Source organism: Protopterus annectens, chromosome 5.part0 (genome assembly GCF_019279795.1).
Source record: "Protopterus annectens isolate FY-2018-M chromosome 5.part0, PAN1.0, whole genome shotgun sequence".
Taxonomy (NCBI): Eukaryota; Metazoa; Chordata; order Ceratodontiformes; family Protopteridae; genus Protopterus; species Protopterus annectens.
Window position 1 is genome coordinate 916,256,409 of NC_056735.1, and position 26,503 is coordinate 916,282,911.

At 36.1% G+C, this 26,503-nt stretch overlaps 1 protein-coding gene across 8 annotated transcripts in view; it reads left to right on the top strand.

Annotated features, from left to right (window-relative positions):
• Nucleotides 1-26,503, top strand: part of CNTN5 (contactin 5) — a 5,719,910-nt gene that overhangs the window by 2,884,054 nt on the left and 2,809,353 nt on the right. For 7 of the 8 annotated variants that reach the window (XM_044072706.1, XM_044072701.1, XM_044072707.1 and 4 more), the window contains one exon: nt 14,305-14,428. In XM_044072706.1, coding sequence (XP_043928641.1) covers nt 14,305-14,428 — 124 coding nt within the window. Of the gene's footprint in view, nt 1-13,802; nt 13,862-14,304; nt 14,429-26,503 lie in introns of those variants that run through there. The other variant, XM_044072708.1, reaches the window with a different exon arrangement.

Here is a 26,503-nt window from a genome sequence, read left to right on the forward strand (position 1 = left end):
CAGTACAATACAGCATATATAAATTGTTGCTGAAAATTCCTAGTCAGGTCCTGAGACCCCCTCCTACAGTGAAAAGTCTATCTCTTCCTAAAACTCTAATAGCATCGTGTCCACTTATAATTTACTCCCCCCAAACAACTGGAGCCTTCAGCTATTCTCACCCATATCCCATATTGTATTTTATAAAGGTTGGTAAAGATGGATGACAATTATAACCATTTCTGTTTTTGCCTCCCCACACACACATACACACACACACACACACACACACACACACACACACACACACACACACACACACACACACACACACACCTTTGCTCCACCTTGACAGACAGAAAATTCATGACTAATTTTTATGCTTTCCTTTCTGTCAGGCTGAGCCTGGATTAAAACATTATAGCAGCCTTCATCTTTTATCGTTCTGAGCAGGGCAATCTGACCATCTTTCACCCCATATTGCAACATGCTGCTGATGAATCACTTGGTCCATTTTTGGCCAGTGAGAATATGGATTGCTAAGCATCTGAAAGTGCCTGTTTCTGTAGTGTGCAATGAATGTACCACAACTCCCTGATTTACGATAGAATACCCAGTTTGGGACACTGCTTGGTATATCTTTTAATATATTACTGGAAATATTGCAATGCCCCCCAAATGCTGACTCCCTTGCCCAGGTATATCATAACACTCTTCTCAAGCCTTTTGTCAAGATGGATCCAAGCTTTGCAATGCTGTAAAAAAATGTCAGTGTTCCATATCATTAGACTAGCATTCATGATGAAGACGTGCACCTTTATCTAGTTTTGATCTGACACTTCATCTGTCATTCACTTTGCAAATAAATATACTGTTGCCTCTGCAGATTATATGAAGAAAGTTTTAAGTATCTGTATGTCTGAAAAAGAAAACTTAAAGGCGCAGGGAGATTCACAAGTTTATGTTACTACAGTAAGCAAGCAAGATTAGTTTTAGATTTCTCTAAAGTACTTCAAGATCAATACCAACACAGCAAACATCAAATAATTAATGAGAAAGTTAGCAGTCCTCATTTCAGACTGCATGAATACATTAGTCAGGCCAGAAAAATTCTGATAAGATTTCTTTACTGTTCAAACTACATGTATTGTAATAGTTTGCCAATAAGCTGCTAGTTATGGCATCATCGTTATTTTAAATTTTATAATATGAAGTCCCCAAATGACTAGATCTCCTAGGAATAGTAGTGATTTATTTACACAAGAACATTTTTTATTGAAATGTTTACAACAAAGAAGAACATCAGCATTAAACATATACATAGAGAAGAGAGAAACTGTTGTGATTTATTGAAGGATTATCAAAATATAAAGCTACATGCACATAGTGTAAGAGAGAATGAAACAGTCAAAGAGAATTAGCAGAACGTGCAGCACGTAGGAAGTGCCATTGTTCAGCTCCTAATTTTGTTTCTGGCCTTAGAATCAGCAGTCTCACTGTCACCATGGTAGCTTTGACAACATGGTTAAGTGGCTGTCCTTGTACTGCATAATAAAATCCTGTAGAAGACAAAATGAATATTTCATCTTTTTTTTTTTTTTGCTTCCGACTAAGACTTAAACGTTTTCACATTCTTTCTGCATAAACTCACTCATGCAAAACTGTCCTTTATGTAAACAGAAGTACATTTAACCCTTTTATTTTAAAACCTTAAAACAGAGTAATCTTTCAGAATGTCTACCCTGTCTTCATGTTCACTTGTGGCATCCTCCAACATCCCAAATTCATATAAAAACTGGAAATGGCAGTTTACAAATTGCCCCAATGTGTGTTCAGTGTGGGTATTAATGCATGTATGTGTGTGACATATGATGAGCTAACATCCTTTCCAGGACTAATTTACAGGTTTACATCTGTTATTATACATTAGGTTGCCTCAAACTCATTGCATCCCTGAGCTGTATAAAGCAGGTACTGAAAATTAAAAGATGTCTGGCAACTAAACTGCTGCCTGCATTTGCAAACTGTCAGTGAAGTCTGCTTATCCACCAAACAGTGATGCTGAGAAATCAGGTTATATTAAATGTTGATTTTTTTAAGCAGATAACAGATCAATATTTTAGTCTTGTAAATGCTATTGGTTGTCAAAAGGTTAAAATGAAGTGGCTCAATACACATCTGCTAGCTTTGTTTTTGCATGTATAAGCTGCGCTGCAGTTGTACTTTCCTTGGAAACTGAACCGCTGGTGTACAGTTAAATATCTTTGAAAAGTTTCCTTGTTAACAGAATTCAGATGCATCTTAATTACTTTTCCACCCTGAACATAACCCTTCAATAGGTAGTCATCGTAGGCCATCATTTTATTCAGTCCTTTTTTAAAACAGATGAAAATATGAAGGAGGACAAACAGGTGTCAAAATGGGGGACTGGTGGTGGTTTTTTGTAATGTTATACCTGCACTTTCCCCCTTCTTTCAGTACAGGACATGCAAGGGCATCACTGAAGAAACAAACTACCAACTATGGTTGTTTGCCTGCACCTTTCCATTAATTGCTTTATGCTATTTGCCCATCTACTACAGCAGGGCTGTCAGGTTGAAAAACATCAACCTTCACTTTAAAGATAATTGCCAGTGTTATGTAGAACTTATTTTTTCTTCTAGATAAGAAATATGTTTGACTTCATTTCACCAATGATCTCATGCTTGAGCCTTCAGGAGGTGGCTGAAAGTTAAGATGCCATGATTAAATTCTTAGTTCCATAAACATATAATGCAAACTTTAATGCTCAATCTTCAGAATATTTTTATTCAGTGATGTGTAGAACCTTAATAATTAATTTCATATCCAGTTAGCAAGAGTTGCAAAAAAGTTTACTCCTTATGTAAGTGAGAAGGTATTTTACTGTGATCTACATATGCGGTCAATCATTAAACTGCAGCACCATAGGAACTAGCCACTTTCCTCATTAATATTAATGTATATTAGTAAACGGGGCATGCAAATAACCCATTCACAAATGTTGATAATTACTTTGCTTGATGCAGTAATGTATTTAATTGACTACAATCAAAAACATGCATACTTCAATGGCCGCATAATAATAATAATAATAATAATAATAATAATAATAATAATAATAATAATACTACCCATTTGTTAACCAGGTAGGCCTACTGGACACACAGCTTCTTTTCAGGGGTGACCTGGGAGTAATGTCTGGTTAAGTGACTGATTCAACATCACACAGTAGGCAAATGAGGGCTGAGGGAATTAAACCATGTACCATAGGAGTTATACCTTAGAGTCTTAACCCTCTGCATCAAATGCCCAGCATTAAGGCTCTGACCATGAACAAATATGGTACAGTAGGACTGATGAGCAATCATTCACTCAGACATGGGCAAGTTGTCTGTCTGTCTGTCTGTAATGGTAGCAAACAAGGTTCAAGGCCAGACTGAGGTTGCTGGCTAGTATCAGCCATGAAAAAAGTCCTATTAATCTATTCGTGTATCTTTACCTTGAAATCTCAGAATGTACATCTGATCTCCATGAGTCAGGCAGTACTCAAAGGTACTAAAATCATAGATACTGAGAATAAAATAGTATGAATGTAAAACTGCATTTAAGCAACCTACCTTGTATCTCAGGACAGCATACCTTGGAGAAGGAGGACTTCTCAAAGTTACAGTAATCATGATAGAAAATGTAAATCACTTTACTTTAAAAATGCAATTTAGATGCCGATCACTTTTTCAACACTTTCTATCTGACACCCAATGTTTATTCATTAATTAATTAATTCATTAATTTAATCACTTAATTTATTTATTTATTTAAATTTGTTTACCAGGGTAGAATGATCAAACAATGATCATTTACAGGCTCAGCCAGGGTTACATATATATAACAAAGCAATGTACAGTAAACAAATAGCAGTGATTTACATTTAAGAGAAAGCATAGAAAATCTGATAAACAATATATACATAGAAGATCTAACAAACCAAATATACATACAGTTACACTATAGAACAGAAAAGGTTAGAAATATGGGTAGACGTATCTAGGTTAGGAAATGTAATAGATACCTGTAAGGTGAAAGAAGGGACTAGATTATGCATACTGGGTTTAAAGCAGTAATAAACACTAGTCTTGTCCAGAAGGATAAAGCCCACAAATGAAGCAATAATACGTCCTGTTTATTAATTGATAAATGCGACAAACCAATAAAAGTGAAAAACCACTGATAACAAACAAGTAAACGGATCAAGCGCTTTCATCCACCAGCATGTGGACTTCATCAGAATCAATTAATTAATTTAAAAGAACTTATTTAAACACTTTTTGGCACCATCACTGCGCTTCCATTTAAAGAAATACCTCACTAGTAATGTTACAAAATACTGAGGTATATCCATTAAATAAAATGAATTAATATGAATTAAAATAGTGCATATTAGGCTCAATATTTTGACTAAATATGTAAAAATAAATACAGAAATGAAAAAATTAATATACTAGCAATAAATACAGAAATGAAAAAAACTGATGTTTTTATCACATTGATTTAGTATTTATAACAATATTTTATTAACTGATATTCATTATGTCATCAGTTTGTTATCAGTGGTTTTTCACTTTTATTGGTTTGTCGCATTTATCAATTAATAAACAGGGCGTATTATTGCTTCATTTGTGGGCTTTATCCTTCTGGACAAGACTAGTGTTTATTTTTCATTGTGGACAGTACACTATTCTTACACTTGGATTGTAATGGATATCCAGGGGGAGACAGCCAGCAGGAAGCGTACACCTGGAGACCTTGACGAATTAAACAAACTTCAGTCAGAAGTTTCGTCTCTGAAGGGAGAGGTTACCAGATTGTTGGATATTATGTCTCAGTATGAGCCTAAACACAGCGAGCAGGTGTCACATAGTGACAATAGAGAGCCGCTTAGTACCAGTGATTTGGAATTTAAACTGCCCAATGGACAACGGCTCCCTACTTCAGCGTCTATGCAAAGAAACATTTTAGACACCAAGTGCAAGCTTCCTGACAACAGTAGATTGACAGAAAAAGATTTTACGTTTGACTTTTCACTTTGCAATCTAGATGAAGAGTCTAGGTGCATTGGTACTAAACTGAAGCACTATATGGCAGGAAGAACCTATACATCAATTGTTTCACAAAAAAATGCAGCGCAAGGTACTGTACAACATAGCTCCAGCCCTCGGGCAAAAGCTAATATTAATACTGGCAATTTAAAGAAACTGAGTGAACTGAATGATAAATTGGACAATTGTATTTCTGTTGATGTTTGTTTTGATCATGTTAGTCGCAAAGACTCTATTAGTAGTGCATTGAATGAAATCTGTCATAGTAATTTACGTGATTTAATATATGTTTTGGGGAAAAATCTTAGTATAATAAGGGTATTGATAGACAATGCGTATCTTAACAAATGTTTGTCTATGAAATTAGTTTTAAGGGTCTTAGATTTTTCAAGAAACCCATGAGTATAGTATTAGATGAGCAAAATTGTGACGAATTTGAGACATTATTCAATCAATTTGATTTTGATTTTATGAATTTGTTAATAAAGAAAAACAATGAGAAATTATGTAAGTACATTGCAAAGGTGGAAAAACTCAAAAATTAATTTCTGATTTGTTGTTTGATCAGTGGGAGAACTTGTACTATAAGCAGTTTACTGAAGCTGATTGTAAGGCTTCTAGTATTGTGCAAAGAAAACATAGGAAGTTGGAGAGGGATATGATAGATTATAACAACACTATGGCATATCCCTGGAAAAAATAGTTCAGAAAATATTCAGAAATGCATGAAAATAACAATATAGAGAATAATAATGGTTCCTACCATCCCTATAGAGGGAACGGAAATTTTTATGGGGGAGGGAACCAAGGTTTTTTTCATTTCTGTATTTATTTTTACGTATTTAGTCAAAATATTGAGCCTAATATGCACTATTTTAATTCATATTAATTAATTTTATTTAATGGATATCCCTCAGTATTTTGTAACATTACTAGTGAGGTATTTCTTTAAATGGAAGTGCAATGATGGCACCAAAAAGTGTTTAAATAGGTTCTTTTAAATTAATTAATTGATTCTGATGAAGTCCACATGCTGGTGGATGAAAGCGGTTGATCCGTTTACTTGTTTGTTATCAGTGGTTTTTCGCTTTTATTGGTTTGTTTATTGGTTTGTCGCATTTACCAATTAATAAACAGGACGTATTATTGCTTCATTTGTTTTCGTTGTGGACAGTATACTATTCTTACATTTGAATTTAAAGCAGTAATGGTATGGTAAGTTCAATCACTGTTTAGAATGAGTTAATAAGGTGGATCAAGCATGTGGGAAAGTTTGGAGGTATTGGTTTATGTGATATGTCCTATAGATGGACAGTTGCATTAAAACTGTTTTAGAAAGTATTATTTGAAGTGGAGCAATTTGTGTGATCAGTTAAATCAGGAGGAAGTGACTGACATAGTTTTGAGGCCAGTATGGATAAACAATTCCTACGAGAGTACAGTTTGAGGCCAGGGAATTGTAAAGGAAAAATGGATTTGGTTTGGATGCTTGGGTTATAGATATGAGTAGCAGTAAAAAGTTTGGAAGAGAGAGTGGGTGGGATGTCAGATCTGAGGATTTGAACAGAAGGGACAATTTGACTTGGCTTTTCCTGGAAGCCACTTAGCTTTTGAAAGAGTAAGCCAGTTGTGTTCATTCGATGGTGAGTTATTTATTTAACATTTGTTTACCAGGAACGTCCAACTGGAACAGAACCCATTTTCAGCAGAGGCCCACGGAGAAATCCTCCATATGCACGTTTTTAGAGTGTGGGAGGAATCCAGAGCACCCAGAGGAAACCCACATGAATGCAGGGAAGACATGCAGACTCCACACAGAAGGCAGCCCCACTGAGAATTGAATCAGATAACCTCTTGCTGTGAGGTGACAACTCTAACTGCTGAACCACTGCATTCCCCTAGTTAGCTATTCAGCATATTTTGCTGCAGAGGGTCTGAAGAGTGGCAGTGTTTTGGCAGAGGCCAATGCAAACAAATGGAGCCATACTTAAGATGAATAAGTAAGATGTCTTTTTCTATTACAGCTCTTGCTGGATGTGAGAAGAACTTTGATATTTTGTTGGCCCAGAAGAGTAGACTGTTGATCTAATCTCTCAACTATTCTGTGTGCTTATGGAATTTTAATGAGCGGACTAGCCAGATCCCCAATCATCTAAAGGAGGTGCTGGTTTCAATAGGATTGTTACCACATTCAAGGATATTAAATGATTGGGGGGACTTATATAATCTTTTATGGATGCTGAATATCATGGACTTTTGTGTTGCACAGTAGATACTTAGAGTTTAGACAGTGCTCTAAAAGCAGAATGTCCTTTTGAAGCTTATACTCAACTGTATGATGTGAGGGATCAGACTTATAGATGACCATATCATCTGCATGAAGAAGTAGACATAAGTGCAGCAGATCTAGTGGAAGTTCACTGATGAAGATTGAGAATGGAAAAGGTGATAGAATGTAGTCCTATAGGACTCCCACATGAAAATGGGAACTGTTAGAAAGACTATGTCCTATCTCAACTTTGGATGATTAGCTAGATAGAAAGTCATTGAACCATACAGTGGCATCAGGGCTAACCCCTTGCCTTGCAGATGTAGAAACTGAATTTCATAGCTGACTATGTCAAAGGCATGGGTTAAGTCAATGAACAGGGCTAAAGTAAAATATCCTTTATCCATAGTAATGTGGATGTTATCATTCATGGTCTGTAATACAGCCATTGTGCTCCTACCAGTCCAGAATCCATGCTGGAAAGCAGGTGTTGGTTTTGTACATAAGTGGTAAGATGGTTAGATATGATTTTTTTTCAATAGTTTTACTAAGGGTAGGTTGGATGTGGATGGAGATAACACTGACTGCAAGAAGAGGGCTTGGTTTCTTTTAAAACTGGTCTGGCAAAAGATGATTTCCAAATACTTAGCATAGTATCAGTGGTGATGCAGAGGTTATAAATGTGCTTAAGAGGGGTGGTGGTGAAATTTCTGCAATGATACAAGAACCAAGGGCAGATATTCACACATCCAGAAGGGTATTTCATACTAATCTGTTCGAGTAGGGTTAAACTTTGTTTATTGTTCACTTTTGAGAAGTAAAGAGGTGGAATATATTCGGGGTGGGTAGGGTGTCTCTGTTGTGTATTTGCATTGTTGAAAGGTGAGGATATAGGAAGGCTTGACAATTCTATGAGGAAGTCAAAAGGTGAAGGCTAACCAGAGGAGGGCATGTATCCTTGACTGAATAATTCATTTGGGAGGATCTTTCTTTTAGTTTTCTGACTTCCTGTCAGAAGTGTTTAGTGGGATGAAGAAGAAGGTTTGTTTAGATTTCAGATGTTTGGTTTTGAGTATACAGGTGGCCAGTTTAGTCAGATTCATCAGAGCTTTGGAATGGTCAAGACTGTTGCTAGTGGATTCATATTTCTACATTTTTCAGGCCTCATCACATTTGTTTGGTGGCAGATATGATTGCAACTAATTATGTATTCAGGACAGAAATACTGTGTTTTACCAGATGCATATCAATTAAAGTTTGAATTAATTTGCTCTTAATTATACTGAATTACCATTCCTATTGCTAATCCATCTTCAGTGCAAATAGAGATTTTCTTGAATTTCCATCACTGAGAACTGAGATTTCCAGGTAATTTTTTACAATGTCGTATAAACAGCTTCTGGATTAAACATGTAGAAAAGATGCCATCAGACATAACAATTAGTTACTTGTGTAAGATATACATAAACAAAGCATATGAGTTTGTTCTCAGTGTTTTTCTATTATTCCTTTGAATGCCCCAAATTCTACTGTTGTTTTATTATATATATTTTTACTACACTGTAGTCATTTTTTTAAATTGATGTTTTTTTTATTAAGTTTGCAAAAAAATGATTGTCTGTTTACCCAAAACTTGCATGGTATACATTAAAAATGGAAACTGGATTGCACAAAAGTACATAAGTACATAAAGCAAAGGATTTTAATTCTTCACATGAAGATGTATTAAAAATTAAATTCAATCAGATTTATTTGCTAAAAAGCATGGTAAAATACGTTAATGTGAGAAATTATCATAATATAGTAATGTCTTAGCATTTATATAATAATCATACTGAAGGGTATCCGAATAAATGAATTCTGGCAGATATCATGATGCCATATTAACTAAGTTGGATAAGACTGCTTCAAATTTCATATCACAGATGTCAACACTAACACAGCAATTGGTAATAGATAACCATATGACTAACTTGGTCTCTGCTTCATTATCAGAAAACAGCAGGCTCCGACTGTACAATTACTTATTTCCTCCCATCCTAATGGCAAGTGATAGTTGTATCTGACCTGCATATTTCTGAAGAATCACATCTTTAGATCCATTCATTTCTTCAGGAACACGTTTTCATAGATTGATAGATTATAGATTCATAGATTAGAACTAAGTTAACTGCCCTTGCGAGCCATTTTAAGCTTAGCCAATTATCCCTTGTGAGACTTGAACCCTGCACCTTGTGTTTGTAAGGCAAACACCTTACCATTAGGCCACCCTCCCAACCCTTATAATTGCAAAGTTTCCTTGCTGGGAATTTGGATTTCAGTTTCTCAGGTATTCTTTGTTTAAAATATGAACAGATCTTAGGTACACGACAACATTTAAAATCTACTGTCAGATCTGCTCATTGTCTTTTTTTTTCTCAAGACTGTAGGCATTAAGCCCTTTTTGTCCATCTTGATATTTTTTCCCTAATGACAAGATACAATTTGTATTGCTACCTTTGAAACAGATTTTATATTGCCCATGTTATAATGATTTTTATAAAAGATAATTGTTAATAATTGACACAGCTTCTGAAGTCCATGGTACAGTAACAAGAATTATAAATAATTGAGGATTTACTTCCCGGTATTGAAGCCAAGTTAAATATGGTTAAAAAGCAGACTGAATTTAATCTGAAACAGAATATAGAGAGTATTTATTTATTTATTTATTTACCGTTTGCAAACTGGTTTGGTACACTTGCCCACAAACCTTTTTCAACTACAGCTTGGGCCAAGAAGGTAAGTCTACAAAAACAATGCACAAAAGCATAAAAAAACTCTTGTTACTAACTTAAACAGACTCAATCTGCAATAGAATAAAGTACAGTATAAACATTATTTTGATTAGGAACATAACATAACACATTAACATTTGAAAACTGTATACAGGAAATAATAAGGAAGCTGACATGAAGTCTAAATGGGTAGTAAGATAGAAAAATGAGTAAAAGATAAATGTAATTAGAAATCCTTAGTTGTCAAAGCTGGCACTGCAATTCAAGAGCTGCTAATTAATACTCACCTGTCTATAGCAGTAGAAAGATGATTTTTTTTTCAATGAAGATACATCATAGAACATGGAAGGGACTGTACTTATTTAGAGATTCTGACTGGATAGATGAACAGATGCAATTACTCATCAGATGATGGCTTTTGGATTGGATAATGAATTTTTAAACTTTTGGATAAAGGACTCAGAAAGTTTATGTGTTAATGGATTTGAAGACCCCAAAATGCTTATCCTTTTACTGTTTTTATCTTTTTACTTTGGTGATTTTATTTATTTTTCGTTATGGAAATAAACTGATTTTATGTCCAATTCTGTGGGAACCGCACTGATTTTGATTTTTCTGTTAAGCATTGGCATACAGTGCAGTTTTTTAGTGACCATATTTTTAGTTTCACTTCTATCTATCTATATATATATATATATATATATATATATATATGTATATATGTATATATATATATATATATATATATATATATATATATATATATATATATATATATATATATATATATATATATATATATATATATATATATATATATACATAGATATGTGGGAGATGGTTAGGTTGAAAGTGTGTTTGGTCGACATCTGTTAGACATTTGCTTTTGGTTGACTATACAGATGGTCAGTAGGTGTGTGAGATTACACAGTTCTCAGGGTTGGGAATATTCCCTTTCCCCGATATTGCGCAATCTCAGATTTAGTATATATAATTATCAGGGAAAGTCATGGCTGCAAAAAACATTGCTTTTTTATGTTATTTTATTTTAGTTTTTATATGCATCAAGGCCACTTCTCTGCATATGCTTAGTGTTGACAACATTCATGTTTTTGATGTATAGTAGATGCAATTTTTCTTGTCAACAAATGTGAGTATCAGTGTAACATTAGGTAATATACAATGATGTACTTCTATATATCAAAGTACCAGAAGATGGAACAGTAAAACATCCATCCCTAAGGCTCAATAATCAAAACATCTAGAAAAGAAAACTCATATGTTTGAAGGGAGCAAGCCTCTTACAGCCCCTGTTATTCTCTGGTGAACTCCTACTTGTACTCACTTTTCCAATTCAGATTGACACATACATACTAAAAAATCAGAAATTCCAAAATTGTGTAAAGAAAGAAAAAATGGGGATCTGCTTAGAGGATGTAGTTAAGGGTGAGTGAGAGCTGGGATGAGTGTAAAAGAAAAGAAACATAGAAAGCGATAGAGTACACAAGTTACAAAGCACAAGAAAAGAGTGGTAAGCATAAAGATGAGAGAAATCTCTAAAAAAAGAGACTGGTCAGCTAATTGCAACAAAATTAGAAGCGCACAGATATGTAGAGTTCCAGAGAGCAGTCAAAATGGAGTATCTTTTGGTAATACCTCCAAAGAAATAAAGCCCTTGATGGTTGGATTGAGACAAAAAAATAATTTATGTAATGAAATGTCCAGCAAATAGTGAAATAGTAAGTAAACCAGGAGATGGTATGGTAATCTTTTCAGACTTTTGTTATCACTTGTATGCCACAAAAAATGATTTATGTACACAGAACATTACTTAAGAAAATGGACCTTCTGAGCAGCAAATTGAAACCTTAATAGAACCTAAAATAATGGAAGAAATAGAAGAAAAAATGGAAAGTCTAATATGTGAGACGACTTGGAGAATGGTTAGCATTCAGACTAAGCTTTTGAGGCCATTACTTTGGCAGTATGCAGCTTGGAACCCTAACATCTGCACCAACTGCAAGAGAATACATGTGAAATTTGAGAATGACTGTCAAAGAGGTTAGGAACGTGGCTGTATGTTGTGAGTGGTGGTGACAATTAAAGAGACATCCCATCCGATTTAAAAAAAAAAGGAAAAAATGGTTTGATGATGATGATGACTGGCAACAAAGCAGAGATGATAGACTACCTTTACTAGAGGAATGGAAAACGTGGCAATAAAAGACTTTGAAGAAATTGATCACAACAATAAAAGCAAACTCTTTTTTCCACTTTGCTAGCAAGATTTTCAGATTGTTGATTTGCTGGTTTCCTTTAGAAAAAATAGTTTGAGAGAACAAGTAAATTTTAAACATTGAGTGTAAACTTTCTACACTTTGGGCCTGAAAGACATCAGAGAAGAGTACAAGACCTTAGCCTATTACAGGCTTAAATGACCGTGGATCTCTGACAGTGAGAGTATGTAGCATTACATATATAGGTTCAAATAAAATGCAGACAATTGACAACATATTGAAAAAAAATTGTATTATGAAGACAAATGTAGATTCTGAATAATGTCTGAGTGTATGAAGTCCTAATTTTTACAGGAACAGATATTATATTCCTTTGGAGTAAGTTGAAGAAACATTGCTGCTTGGCAGGTGACTTACACACAGGAACATTAAAAAGATGAAATGGCAATTTGTTGAACTCAGATTATGAGTTTCTAAAAATGTCCAAGGAATTCTTTATAAGAGCTATGCAGGTAGACATCCACTAAATCTAGTATAACATTCCAAACTATTGGACACGCATAGACTGGAAAGTTAATATTCAGATTTTTTTTTGTACATGTTCAGAATGGACAGCTCCAGAACTCCTACCCCCTTTTCATTATATCTGTCTCTTAAAAGATCTAGCTGTTTTTTTCTGTATTCAAGCAAGGCATTAAATCGTATTTCTGCCTATAAATAAAAAGGGGGCAGAGTATCTCGATGATAATCTTTAAGTGTCAGTTTTGTTCTATTTGAGAAAGGCTGCACACATAAACAGCAGTATTCCTCATAACACTTCTGATAGTTAATACAGGAAAAAAAACATCCAACACATCAGGAATACATTTAATAGCATGGTCAAATGATTTAGCATTCCTTTCTTTTGCTCACTTATAACAAGCTAGCAAGAAATTATAGATGCATGCTAGTTGCTCTAAAGTGAAACCGTAGGATGGAATTAAATTTTTCACATTTCTGATAGCTGTAAACTTTTTATTGAAGGATGACTATAACAACAGAATTTATATTATAACCACTATCCAAAAGCAAATTATTCTGAAACCACACAAAAGACCAGTGAAAACAGCTCTACTTTCCAAAATAAGAATTTAATAAAAACCTTTTAGTTGTCTCTCCTCTCCTAGCGCGTCGGCTGCAAGCCTTTACAGAGTAAAGCATGTCCTCCCTGTGGTCACGTGGGTTTCCTCCGGGTTCTCCACATCTTAAAGACATGCTGTAGGTGGATTGGACACTCTAAATTGGCCCCAGGTGTGAGTGCGTGCATGTTTGTGCCTTCTGTGGAAGGTTGGGTGCTGGGCTGGCAACTCAACACTGTAAAACTCCACTGCCATTGATGAGCGGACAGGTGATCCACTGTGGTGACCCCTAACCGGGAAAAAGCCAGAAGTAGATTCTTGAAATGGTTTCCAACCCAAGTTATGAATTCTGTAAATTATAAATGTATGCATTATTTTAGGTATATTTTAAATTATAAACAGTGAAGAGAAAAGTCGTTTAGGTGTTTGTTTATTCTTGTTTGATATTGTCTAGAAACATTCCTCTTGCTGCAGTAAACAATGAATGCTTCTTTTTGGTTTAAGATGTATTTATATTTTTTGGTACCTTTTCAATTATATGAGAAAAAAACAAAACAAATTAAGTTGAAAGCTGATGAAGGGTATTGTTCATTCATCTGGCAATTTAATTGATTTTTTTGTCCTTGAAAGGAGAAACTATTTATTCAAATAACTATAATGCTTAGGTGCAGAGACAAGAACCATAATCAAAATACTTTTGTTATATGCATACTAAGACAGGAAAAGTATTTTACTAAGTTACTGCAAAGTTAGGTGTACATCTTGACAGATGAGTAATATGTTGACATCATTTGTATTTTTTTTCAGAAAGTTTAGAATATGGACCTATTTTTACTCAGGAACCAACCAATATTGTATTTCCTATTGATTCTGAAGGAGAAAAGGTGGTGTTAAACTGCGAAGCACGAGGAAATCCAACGCCTATTTACAGGTATTTTTTCCAAAGCAACGTTTTCAATGGTACTTATCTATGCATGTTGCGCTTGATATTTTCATTTTCCCTGAATTGTCATTAATCTTTTGGAGATGTTTGCAATAGATGATGCAAAATGTAAATATTAAGCAGAGTGATAAAATACAATATGTGTGGCTACACAGTGTGCATTTCTCTCAAATGCAGAACTATTGTCTTTAAGTATTTTTCAATAGTTTACAGTTCTAGGCTGTGCCTGCTATACTCCTGAATTAGGTAACTTGATATGGTTGATTCTATATCACTATAAGGATTTCATGAGAATGAATGCTATCAGTATAGCTTATGATTATGTTCACTTGGTAATATTGATTTTTTTCATCTGCTGTGTGCCTTGGATCAACTCCTCATAGGATCATAGCTTCATAGAAAGTATTGAGGCTAATGGCCCTAGAGCTCTTACAAGCCTAGCCATATTCATCCCAAGTTGCGCCAGTTGTCTGTAGTTAGGTGTGTGATGTTCACAGAGATAAGGGTCTATGGTAGCTAATAATGACTTTTTCTGTTTAGAAGAGACATGGACACCACCCCAGGAGTGAATTTTCAGGTCACCCATCCATTGATCTAGGTTTTGATATAAAAGAATCAGGGATGGGCTCCGTTTCAGGGGAACTGGAAGCTTGTTCCATGGAAGTGGCAGTCTCATGGAGATATTTATCTATCTTTCCTGCATGACCTGTTTATGTTAGAGGCTTGGATAAGATCCCTAGAGTGAGTGACCCTCATGCAGTTTGATGTGTAGCATTTCCATCAGGGCCAGGTCAGAACAACCTGTAGGGGACAGAATACAGCAACAGGGCTTTCAGTTTTTCTGCATAAGACTCGTTATGTGTACCCTGTCATTTCTTGGTAGAAACCTCTGTGGTCTCTCCAGTTGTTGCAGATGTGTATTGAGGTACATGCAAAAGGGAGCATTGTACTCAATTATTGGTCTGATGATGGCTGAATATAATGGAACTATAACATCCTTAGATCTAGATATGATGCCTTTACTTATAAGATGAGCCACATGGAAGGATATGTGGTGGTCAAAGTTCAGGTTGCTATCACCCTGAGTACCCAAATCATGTACCAATGGGTCTGCACTTAGGGGGTGCTGTCTATAATGTAATTAGCAGGCTATTGGCTTTCCGAAAGGGAATAATAATGCATTTTTATTTTGCATTTAGCTTTATTCCATGGCTTTGACACCAGTCATTTGTTTGCATTAATCCTGTCTGCAATATATTACCATCATTGGGAGACTCGATGATTGCTCCCCATTTGCAATCATCAGAGTACTTGGTCAACCACATGCTGTCCAATTTTGTCTGAACTTCTGAGAAATAAATTCCAAACAGTTAGAGTTCCAGCACTGAACCCTGTGGTACGCCACTGGTGACTGGTCTTTTGCTGTAGGTGAAATCACCCACTTTGACATTATGTGCCCTGACGGTGAGCCAGTTGGTAATGTAGGTGTTAATTCCCAATTGTGAGAGTTTCTCTATAATACTTGAGTGGAGGGTTCTGTCAAATGCCTTGGCCAGGTCAAGACAGGTGGTATGCACTGTCTTTCCCTTGTCCAGGGCTTCTGTGACTTTCTCAAAGAAATCAACTATGTTTAACAGGCATAATAAACTTTTAATGAATCCAAACTGGGTTGGGTCCAGAGATTGAATGTTACCTCTGCTCTTGTTAATAAGGTCCATAATGATTCTTTCCATGGTCTTGCAGATGAAGCAAGTCAAACTTATGGGTCTATAATTCCCAGGGTCAGTTGATGGTTTCCCTTTGCTCAGAGCGGTTACTGTTGCTGCTGGCAGAACAAGGGTCCTTTGACTCGTTTGTTCCCTGCCCTTAGCTTATTTGATTCCACATTGAGGAAACAATGTGGGTCTATTCCATTTACAGGTAAAATTTCTAAAGGTCCACTCCCTCTCTTCAAAATAAAAAAAATCCAGGTAACATGGTCACAACATAACTAATGCAAGTGAATATAAAGCTAAGTTTTATCACATATGCAGTCAAAGTGATATACTAAATATCTTAGCTTTTTTTTTCCAATTAATTAGGCATGAGATGTAAAAAATATGGAAAAGTTGAGTGGAAAATTATTACAATATACTGATGTGATCCTCCACAAAAAGTTAATTAATGGTCTACAACCTAAAACATCTTCTTATAATAAGATTTTCAGAGTCACTCTGTTACAAAAACATGAATAGAGAGGCCCACCAAAATTTAGTTATTAGCATAAGACTTGTGATGATATGGGCTAGTGCCAGCATAGCCAGCTGGAGTTCTGTAAAGAATTATATGTCCTTTGAATATCAAACTGATCTGCACAAGCTTATGTTACAAATATATTAGAACTGTATGGCATTTGAGTGCCAAACTGATTTGCATGGATGCTTATGCTGCAAATGTATTAGAAATGCATGGCCTTTGAAAATCAAAATGTGTTTGTAAAGTGGCTAGTGTTAAAAAATGTATCAACAGTGGGTCCTGCTGGACAGAGAAGAAGTTATACAGCTAGCTTACTTCTTACTTTAAGAAAAAATGCTGTTAATTGGACTACGTGTTGCACCATTGAAGTGCTTATGTCACAGCTTTGAATAGGACCGGAGATGGCATGTCTGGAAGAAGCCTTTGTTCATTAGTTCAGTAAAAAGAGGGGAAGCTCCAGAGCACTGCCATAAACATTTAGATGTGTATTGTAGCAGTCTATGCTAAATTCCTGTCTCAGCTCCAAAGGGGGATACTCTGACAACCTAGAGCCAGGTGACCAGATGAGGTAATTCTGGCAACCATCTTGGAAATTACATTTCAGATATTATATTGGGAAATCTCTCACTACTGACTATTCTGCATAGGGTCTGACAACAAGCAGGACCATTCACCACATCATCTGCCTATTCTATTAAGTAAGTAGGAAATAGTAATTCTCCTAGATTCAGTCAGGAAAATAGAGTAAATCTTAATTTAGGTATTGTTTTCTTTATTTTTCTGAGTCTGCTTATCAATGTTATTTTCAATATTTCCTGTGATATGAACTCTATGATTTACTGTAACTATATATTCATTATTTGCATGCTCTTTTATTATTTATTATTAAATATATTTAAACCTTTTATTGTGGCTGGTCCTTGTAGAATGTATTTAACCTTTGAGAGTGCTTATAATTTATTTGGTGACACTGGACCACTCCAGGAAGCGGTACCATATAATAATTCAAGGAATTACTCAGGGATCTAGCATCCAAGAAGTGGAGGAAATATTTGGAATTGAAGAAGAATGGCAGCACCTCAAAACAGCATGTGTTAGGACTACAAAACAGATATGTGGCGGAGTCAGGTATGGAAATAAGGTACATAAGGAAATCTGGTGGTGGACTGCAGAAGTCCAGGAAGTGATCAAAAGAAAGAAGGAGTGCAGGAAAAAATGGGAGATAGAAAAATCAACCAGGCTAGGAAGGAATACTGGTTGGCTAACAAAGAAGCTAAGAAAGGAGTTGTAATACCAAAGAATAGGGCACTGAAGACACTCTACCAACTTCTGGAAAGTGACTCAGTAGATGGTACAAAGAAACTTTATCAAGTTGCAAGGCAAAGGCAGAAAGATAAAGAAGACATCCAGATTCACTTCATAAGGGATGCCTGCAATGTCCTGATTACCAGCCCACAGGACATCAAAGGCAGATGGAAGGAATATTTCTAGCAGCTTCTGAATGAAGAAAACCTCACAGAAGCTGTGCTGCCCCAGAAACAGCCTATGATAACAGAAGAAGAGGGGCCCACCCTAGAAGAAATAAGAATAGCACTAAGAAAAATGAAGTCAGGGAAAGCAGCAGGCTCAGATGACATCACAGCAGATATGATAAAGACATTTGGTGAGATAGGGGAGAAATTGCTCCTGGGGGTACTCATAGCAGTTTGGAGAGAAAGACATATCTCAGATGACTGGAGAATAAGCATAATTGTGCCAGTGTACAAGAACAAAGGGGACATCTATATCTGTGAGCAGTACAGTGGCATCAAACTCCTACCACATTTCATGAAAGTTCTGGAGAGGGTGATTGATAAACAGATACACAGAGTAGAAGAATGTAAGATGGGAGATAAGCAGTTCAGATTCAGATCAGGATGCAGCACAACTGACCCAATGTCTGCAGTTAGACAGATAGTTGAGAAGAAGCTACAGATTAGGAAAGAATCCAACTGGGCATTCCTGGACTTGGAGAAAGCATATAACAAGGTCCCAAGAACGCTGATCTGGGCAGTACAGACATGGTTCGAAGTCCCAGAAACATTGGTAAAATTAGTGCAGGCTATGTACAATGACCCAATGACTCAAGTATGAACAGTGTTTGGCCTCAAAGAGGGGATCCCAGTGGGAATGGGTGTACACCAGGGTTCAGCTCCAAGACCACTGCTATTCATACTGGTGATGGACCTAATTAGCAAACAGGTTGGAGGGGACAGAGCAACAAAGTTACTGTATTCAGATGATGCAGCATTACAGGCAGACTCTGAGCAAGAATGTCAACAAAGGATAGAGGTATGGAATGCAACTAAAGGCAAATAGGATAAAACTAAGCACAGATAAAACAGTGGTATTGGCAGCAAATTGGGGAAGTCAGAAGAAACTGAGAAGTGAAATAGAAGGGAAGATAGTGGAACAAGTAAATAATTTCAATTATCTCGGAGGGGTGGTTGAGGAGAAGGGAAGTCTAAATGAAGGGGTCAAAGCTAGAATCAGAGGGGCTGTAGCCAACTGGCATAGGAGTCTCAGGTGTAGTCTATAACAAAAGAATGCCAAAGAAGTTGAAAAGTAAGATGTACAAGACAGTATTGCAACCAGTACTGCTGTATGGTACAGAAACCTGGGCAGTAAAGGCAGAACAGATGAAGAAGCTAGGGGTGATGGAAATGAAGTGCCTGAGAAAGGTGGTAGGGCAGACACTGTGGGACAGACAAAGAAATGAGGACATAAGAGCAGAAGCCAAAGTAGCTCCAACTGCAGAAAAGATCAAAGAGGATGGATAACAGTGATATGGATGCATGTGCAGAAAACCAGGATACAATCTGGTGAAGAAAATTTGGGACAATTAGGAAGAAGGTAAAAGGAACTGAGGAAATCCAGCAAAGAGGTGGATGGATTGTGTGAAAAAGATCTGTGACAGTCAGGCAGAAGTGTGGCACTAAATCAAGATAGATGGTGAAAGTTAACACTATACCCTGATCCCTTGTAGAAAATAGGAAAAAAGGGGGCTGGTGATGATGATGATGATGATCAGTTGAATACTGTCATATGCACTTGTGTGCTGTGCAGTGGGGTGCAGAGGGAATTTAACATGCACACACTGTGTTTAATGTCATTATATGCAGAAGTGTAAGATTCACCCATTAATCGCAGTTGCCATCTGTTACATGTAATCATTCAGTTTCAGCATACTGTTCTCAATATAAATATACTACTGCTGTTAAACCATCCTTCCTTAGCAGATATCTGTTGATACTTCATATGTGGGTAGTAGCCAGTGTCCACACCAGCTCAGATTATGCCAGTGCCATTGTTATTCCTCATTGGATGTTAAATGGAGACGTGTAAGAGATCCTCCCCAAGTACTGCTACAGACAATTGCATTCTACCTTGCATTTTCTCTGGCACATCCTACAATATCATCGGCCCTCTTTTTGCACTATATTAATTGATGGTTCCTTCTACCAACATTAACATTCATAACCACTTGTTCTCTGCCTTTGCCCTCTCAAATTGTTGGGGCCCCTTTTACTAAAATGCATTTGCCATATCTCCTAAGGGTTTCCATGAGGATGAGGTTCCCTTTATAGCTAAAATTGTCCTTTCTGTGTGTGGATTCATGCAGCTGCATCATTAATGTTCCTAAAATAACATGGCAGAGTCATAAACTGAAACCTTTCATCCAATCATCAACCAAAAAATACAGACATGAAAGTATGCCTTCTTCAATCAACAGTAAATCAAAGATATGAGTACAAAACCAGTTTTGGTGACACAACATCAATATCCATATTCACTTGCAAAGTGCCAATCCTGCAAATTAAAGTTGTTTTGTAGTAATCTGTGCATAATTATCAACAGATTCATACTAGTATTATAAGCACATTGCTAACAGGCTTGTATCCGTCTTCTAACATTAGCCTGTAGTCATACTGCCATTTTTTTCATTCAGGAGCAACACTGTGAAATATCACAGTGGTGCAGTATGTATCCTGACACATTAGACTAGAATCATTTCAAATTATGATCTTATATCCTGACTAGTGTAATCATTAAATTCCACCAAAATGAATTTTTAAAATATGTTTTACATTGCCAGTGGGACTACTTTCGTATACATTCTAGTTTAACTGTCTTGAATTTCCGTTTATAATGACACAAATCAGTATTGACATGAATCATCCATATCTGACAATCATATCAATAAAAGCACAATTCCCCAAGTGAACAATGTAATCTAATATCAATATAAAATGCTTATTAATAATGTCTAACCTTTTTACCACTTATTCCATACTTAAAAACTTTGTGTTTTCATATTTCAAGTGAACAAAAGTTAATATGGTGGTTTGAATTTATTCACATACATTCAGGTTGATTTACATGTGTTATATGCAGACTAGGCTTTTTAACATTTATCTCTCTGAATCACTGTAATACATGACCATGTAAGGAAAAATCTGCATAAATGGTAATCATTTGAATTATTGGTACCTGCTCGATTGCTAGAGTGCTGAAACTGAGACTAAGTGGTAGAAAGAATGGAATTACATATACTAAGTCTAAGATGCCATTTCTCAGAATATACACTTTTCTCTGAGCTATGGCAATTTTGTACTTGGTATATACACGTTTGTGGGTGTGAGGGGACCCCCTGTAAAAAGATATCTGGCAGAAGAGTGATTTTCAACAGTCGGTCTTCTCCAAGTTTTTTTTTCCAGATGTTTGACTGTCAGTATTTCAAGTGCAAACATTTCAATAGGCAGCTGCATAAACAGGTCTCAGTTACATTTGAATGCACATCAGAAAGTGGCTGCATCCTCAGCAGTCCCCAATAGCCTCCAGGTGTCTGAGTGAAAATGTGAACACCTCTAGTAATTCTCTAATGCCCCTGTGATTAGAAAGAGGCAAAAAGAGTCAGATGCAGTTACGTCTTTATAATCAGGAAGGATAATCCACACTCATTCTGTATACCCTGGCACACCTCATCACCTCAAATCACCCAACACTTTGTATAAGCACACAATTACACATGCAGGAATATTTATTTATTTATGCAAAAAAAAAAAAAAAAAAAAAGAGGATTTTTATTGATGCGATACTGCAAAAGGAAAGCTTAAAAGATATGATTACCGTATGATGACATTAAGGTTGATTGTTCAAGTAAGGACAGGCAACAGTAAAACATAGAAGCAGAAACAGATGTAAGCAACTTTAAGAGCAATGATTACATAACTGGATTTTATTCAGCATGGAAATGAAATGAGAATATATTCCTTTAAAAACTAAAAGTCTATTTGCAAAGCATTTTGATAAAGCCAAAGTTGCCAGTGATAGCAGTGCAATGTCTAATGCCTCTACTTGTTTACTGGGTTTAGTTAAGGTGATGTCACACATCAGGGGGTGTTGTTCCAGACCTGTCAAACATAGCCCAGAACTTATATTCTTCATTCTGGTTCTGGCACATCAAGAGATGGCAGCACCTGTGAAGATATCAGGCTGAGCTCTGAAGTGGTGTGATAAATACATCTAAATCATGTTACAGCTTCTTTGGGATTTGTACCTGGAGAAAATGAAGTCCTGTATATGTGGCTTAGACTGGAAAACATGGACATCTGTTAGAGTTGGGTGAGCATCTGACATCCCTAAGAGGGATGACCTGCTCTAGCCCCCACTGCCACTACATTTATGATTACCTATAGAAGCGTAGGTCTGAGTAGCTGATGGAGTGGTTAGACAAGGTGATGATGAGAAAGTCATTTTTCTACACTAAGTATTTCTCATTTTTAAATCTTATCACAAGTAGGTTTAAGATATATGTTATAGAAATATTGTACAACTACGTAAATGCAAGAAGATATGTATGTGTAAGTGGAAAATGTGGAAAATGTATCTATATGTAATCCAAAGCTATGAGTAAACATCAACATAACTGTAAACAGAAATGCATTTGTATAAAACTATGTTTATGTGCTGACATTCTTTTGTGTATAAATACAATTATATATGTACAAAAAGGAAATATTTGTAAATATATATACATGAAAAAGTAAATCTGCATGAGTATACATCATTTTTTCATGTAAAAAAAAAATATATATATATATATATATATATATATATATATATATATATATATATATATATATATATATATATATATATATATATATATATATACATATTATACACAAACAGAAAAGAAGCTATTGATATCCCCATATAATTTCATATATTGTAATCATTAGCTTGGTAATTAACTGTAGTACAGTTAAACAATTCTTAGAAGTAAAAGATTTGGTTTGTGTAGGCCAGTAAACAATTATTAATATGTTAATTGCATAAGAATATAATTTCTTCCAACATACTATCTGCACACACAGGATGGCTGAACTCAGCCACCACACCCTAGTCAAAGTGGAGGTATGGATTAAAGTATCATGTGAATGACAAGCAAATAGAAAATTGAGAAATGTATTAATTATGCATGCATTTCTACTTAATCCCGTTATATACTTACATTTATTAAGTGACAAATTATGAAAGCACACATTGCCATGAAAATTTTTGACTGCATGCATCATGTAAAAATAAATACATCTGGTTTAATAAACACTGAACAGGAAGGATGTCATAACTTCCTTTCATTTGCTACAATTTTATGTGTGTGTGTATCACGTCTGTATCTATGAGGGGAAAATAAAAGTCTGTTGCTTAGATATTACTTAAAACTTCAAGGGTTTGTAAGTATGTAAGTCAGGGTGAAAAGAAGAAACTACAAAGGAATTGTAAGTTGCATAAAATACCCATTCCTCAAATAGACAAGCTCTAATGTAAAAATTGGAAAGATGTCATATAGTCATAACTTGCTTTAAAAGAAATACCTATTAGCACAGATAGACTACTTAGAGTGAAAGTATGAAATTCTGTACTTTACTCTTTTCTTGCTTAATAAATGGAAGTATATAGCAAAACTTGATATAAAAGTGTTCACTAATATCACATATCCTAAGCAAGAACAGCTATAACTGAACTACTTTTCTGACTAGTAAACATTTTCACATCTTGTATGTGTGATTTTAGCCAGGTTTCTGTTAATATTGCTATGTCTAGAGAGTACTGGCTGAGGGTTGCATGAAATTCAGGAGTTTTATTTTATATGCTTCTTAGGTTCATGTTTAGAATGGAGATCAGTCTTAATATGTGGGAACTGAGTGATGTTTGGAGTGAATGGGATGTAACAAGAGAGGGGTGTTTGTTGTGGGGGTTGAGGGCCAGGGTTAGGGTGCATGACTCTGCTTTGTTTAATTTGAGTTGACTTGTCTGGAAATAGGTGGGTAAGTTTGGTAAGTAGTCTAGCATATTTGTGTAGTGGGCATGGATTTATTTTTAAATGTACATATTTATATGAGAAAAGTTTTGTAATGGAGCTGTTGAGGAGATGTGGTGAAAAAGTCAGAAATAGTAGAAGGGGATGGGGATATGAATGGGTTGTTGGGAGAATGAATGGTGGTGACAAGTTGGTTTTGATAGCATGTGTAGAGGTATGTAGTACTGAGCATGGTTCATAATGTGAAGTGTTGGAGTAACATTATATGTGTATTTAATGTTGTTGGTTAGGGCTGGCTTGGTAAAAATGGATGGTAAGGGTTAATGTGAGTGTGGAAGCTCAGGGAGGGGTTAAATATAAAGTGTGGAGTTAATTAACATAACGTGTATGATTAACAGGTTTAGTTGTAGTGATTGGCTGGTAGTGGAAGGAGGTGTGCTATGCTCAGTGATTAGGCATAAATGTAGGAATAGAGGAGGTGGGTTTTGGGGGTAGGGTAGGGGAGTGGAGTGAGCCTGAGTGCAGCGAGGGCAAATGGAGCAGGCTGCAACAGGCTGGGACAGGTGATGTTTGTGGCAGACTGCAGAAATAGAATCAACCACTATAGCTATAAGTAGTGGCAGACAAACACTACAACTTTGGTGTTGCAGTAAAGTAACTAGCCAAAGATGCTATATGCATCTATCTGTGGGTAAGGGAGAGCATTAAATAGACCAGAGAATATAAGATATACTATGCTACAACAACAGCAATAAGCACATTATAAAAATTAGAAAAGGGGGTAGGGGAACAGCAAGAGTTTAGGTTCAGTGGTATGCATGCCTGCAGTCACTAACACACAGATAATGACAGTAATAAGTCGGGATAAACATACATTAATATATTTGAAATTCTTGCTGAGCTGTTACAGCTGTGTAGAGGAGACTGATAGAGCTTCAGATTGGGTAGAGGGGTGTTCTGCACTGCTAGTTAGCTGGGAAGTACAGCCTGAAAAAGAAGAGCGAGAATAAGTTATGTGAGAGAGAGAGAGAGAGAGAATAAAAAGAAAAACATGCAGGCATTAGGGAACAGAGAATGGTTTACAGAAAGCTGGAGTTGTAGGGTTGACTGGAAAAGTATGCAAATAAATAACACTGCTATGGATTCAAAACAACAGCACATAGCATAAAATATTGCAACTGCAGTGGTCCAGTAGTAGAAATAAGCTAACATACAAGCAAAATAACATAAGTCAGTGACCAGCACAGATGACAGTAATATGAAGGTAAAGGCAGAACACTGTATGGTTACTGTATGATTAGAGTATAAACACAGCTCTATGCTAGGTAATTATTAAGCAGATAAATAACAGCACCAAGGTCACTTTGAACCAAGATTATAACAGAGCAGTGCTGAGAGATTCAATACGGTAGCAAACTGACTGTAGAGCAGATTTCAATGTACTACTCACCCATACAGTTAAAATGTTGACAAGCATAAAGATAACACTGGACTGCTCACCCCTACCACTAAAAGAGCAGGTTGCACAGCATTATATATAATAAGGTGACACCAGAATCATAACGGTTTAGGAAAAACATGTCAGTAGTATCCTATGGAAGCACAGTTAAGGAGATGCTCAAGTTACCAAGAGCTACTTGCTTAAAATACCTTGGCACACATTCAGTGCTTAACACTGATATGTGACTACAAGCAAGAGGTGAGTAGAGAATATTCCAAAACAAAAATTAAGAGTACCTTTTCTCCTGGCTTACTCTTGAATCCATATACAAAGAAAAGTACAGTTGTGTACATTTATCATAAATGTAGATGTTCGAGTGTATTCACTGTTGCAGTCATCACATTTGGGTTATCTGCTTGCAGTAGCCCTCAGTCAGCCTGATTAACAAAGTCTTGGGTCCTGCATCAGTTGCTGTCCCTTCTTCCATGACGTCAGGTCGTCAATGGTATAAAACATGCAGCCAACGCCATTACATCAGTTTTTCTTGTCCCAAATATCAGGTGCCCCCTTAATGGGAAGCAATTAAATCTATAAGTATACAAGGTTATACCTCCAACAAAAAAGCAAATACACCAAAAAGCTTTTGAGCGTAGTAAAGTAGAGTAGAGGTATAGCCCAAAGAAGAAAGGGGGCTGGAGGGAGGGTAACCAGGGCTGCAACAGTGAATACACTCAAACATGTACATTTATGGTAAGTGTACATAAGTGTACTATATTCTTCATGTTTCACTATTGCAGTCATCACATTTGAGTAGATTCCCAAAGCTAAGGATGAGAGGAGGAATTTAGATAGCATTAGGACCAGCTATAAGGCTCTGCAAGACTGCACTGGCAAAGCCAGCTCTGGATTTAGAGAAAATTGGCAGATGGTAATGCTTGGTGAAAGTATTTACAGAACTCCAGCTAGCAGCTTCTAGGATGTCCCTGGTATCGACGCCTCTGAGAAAGGCTGTAGAGATAGA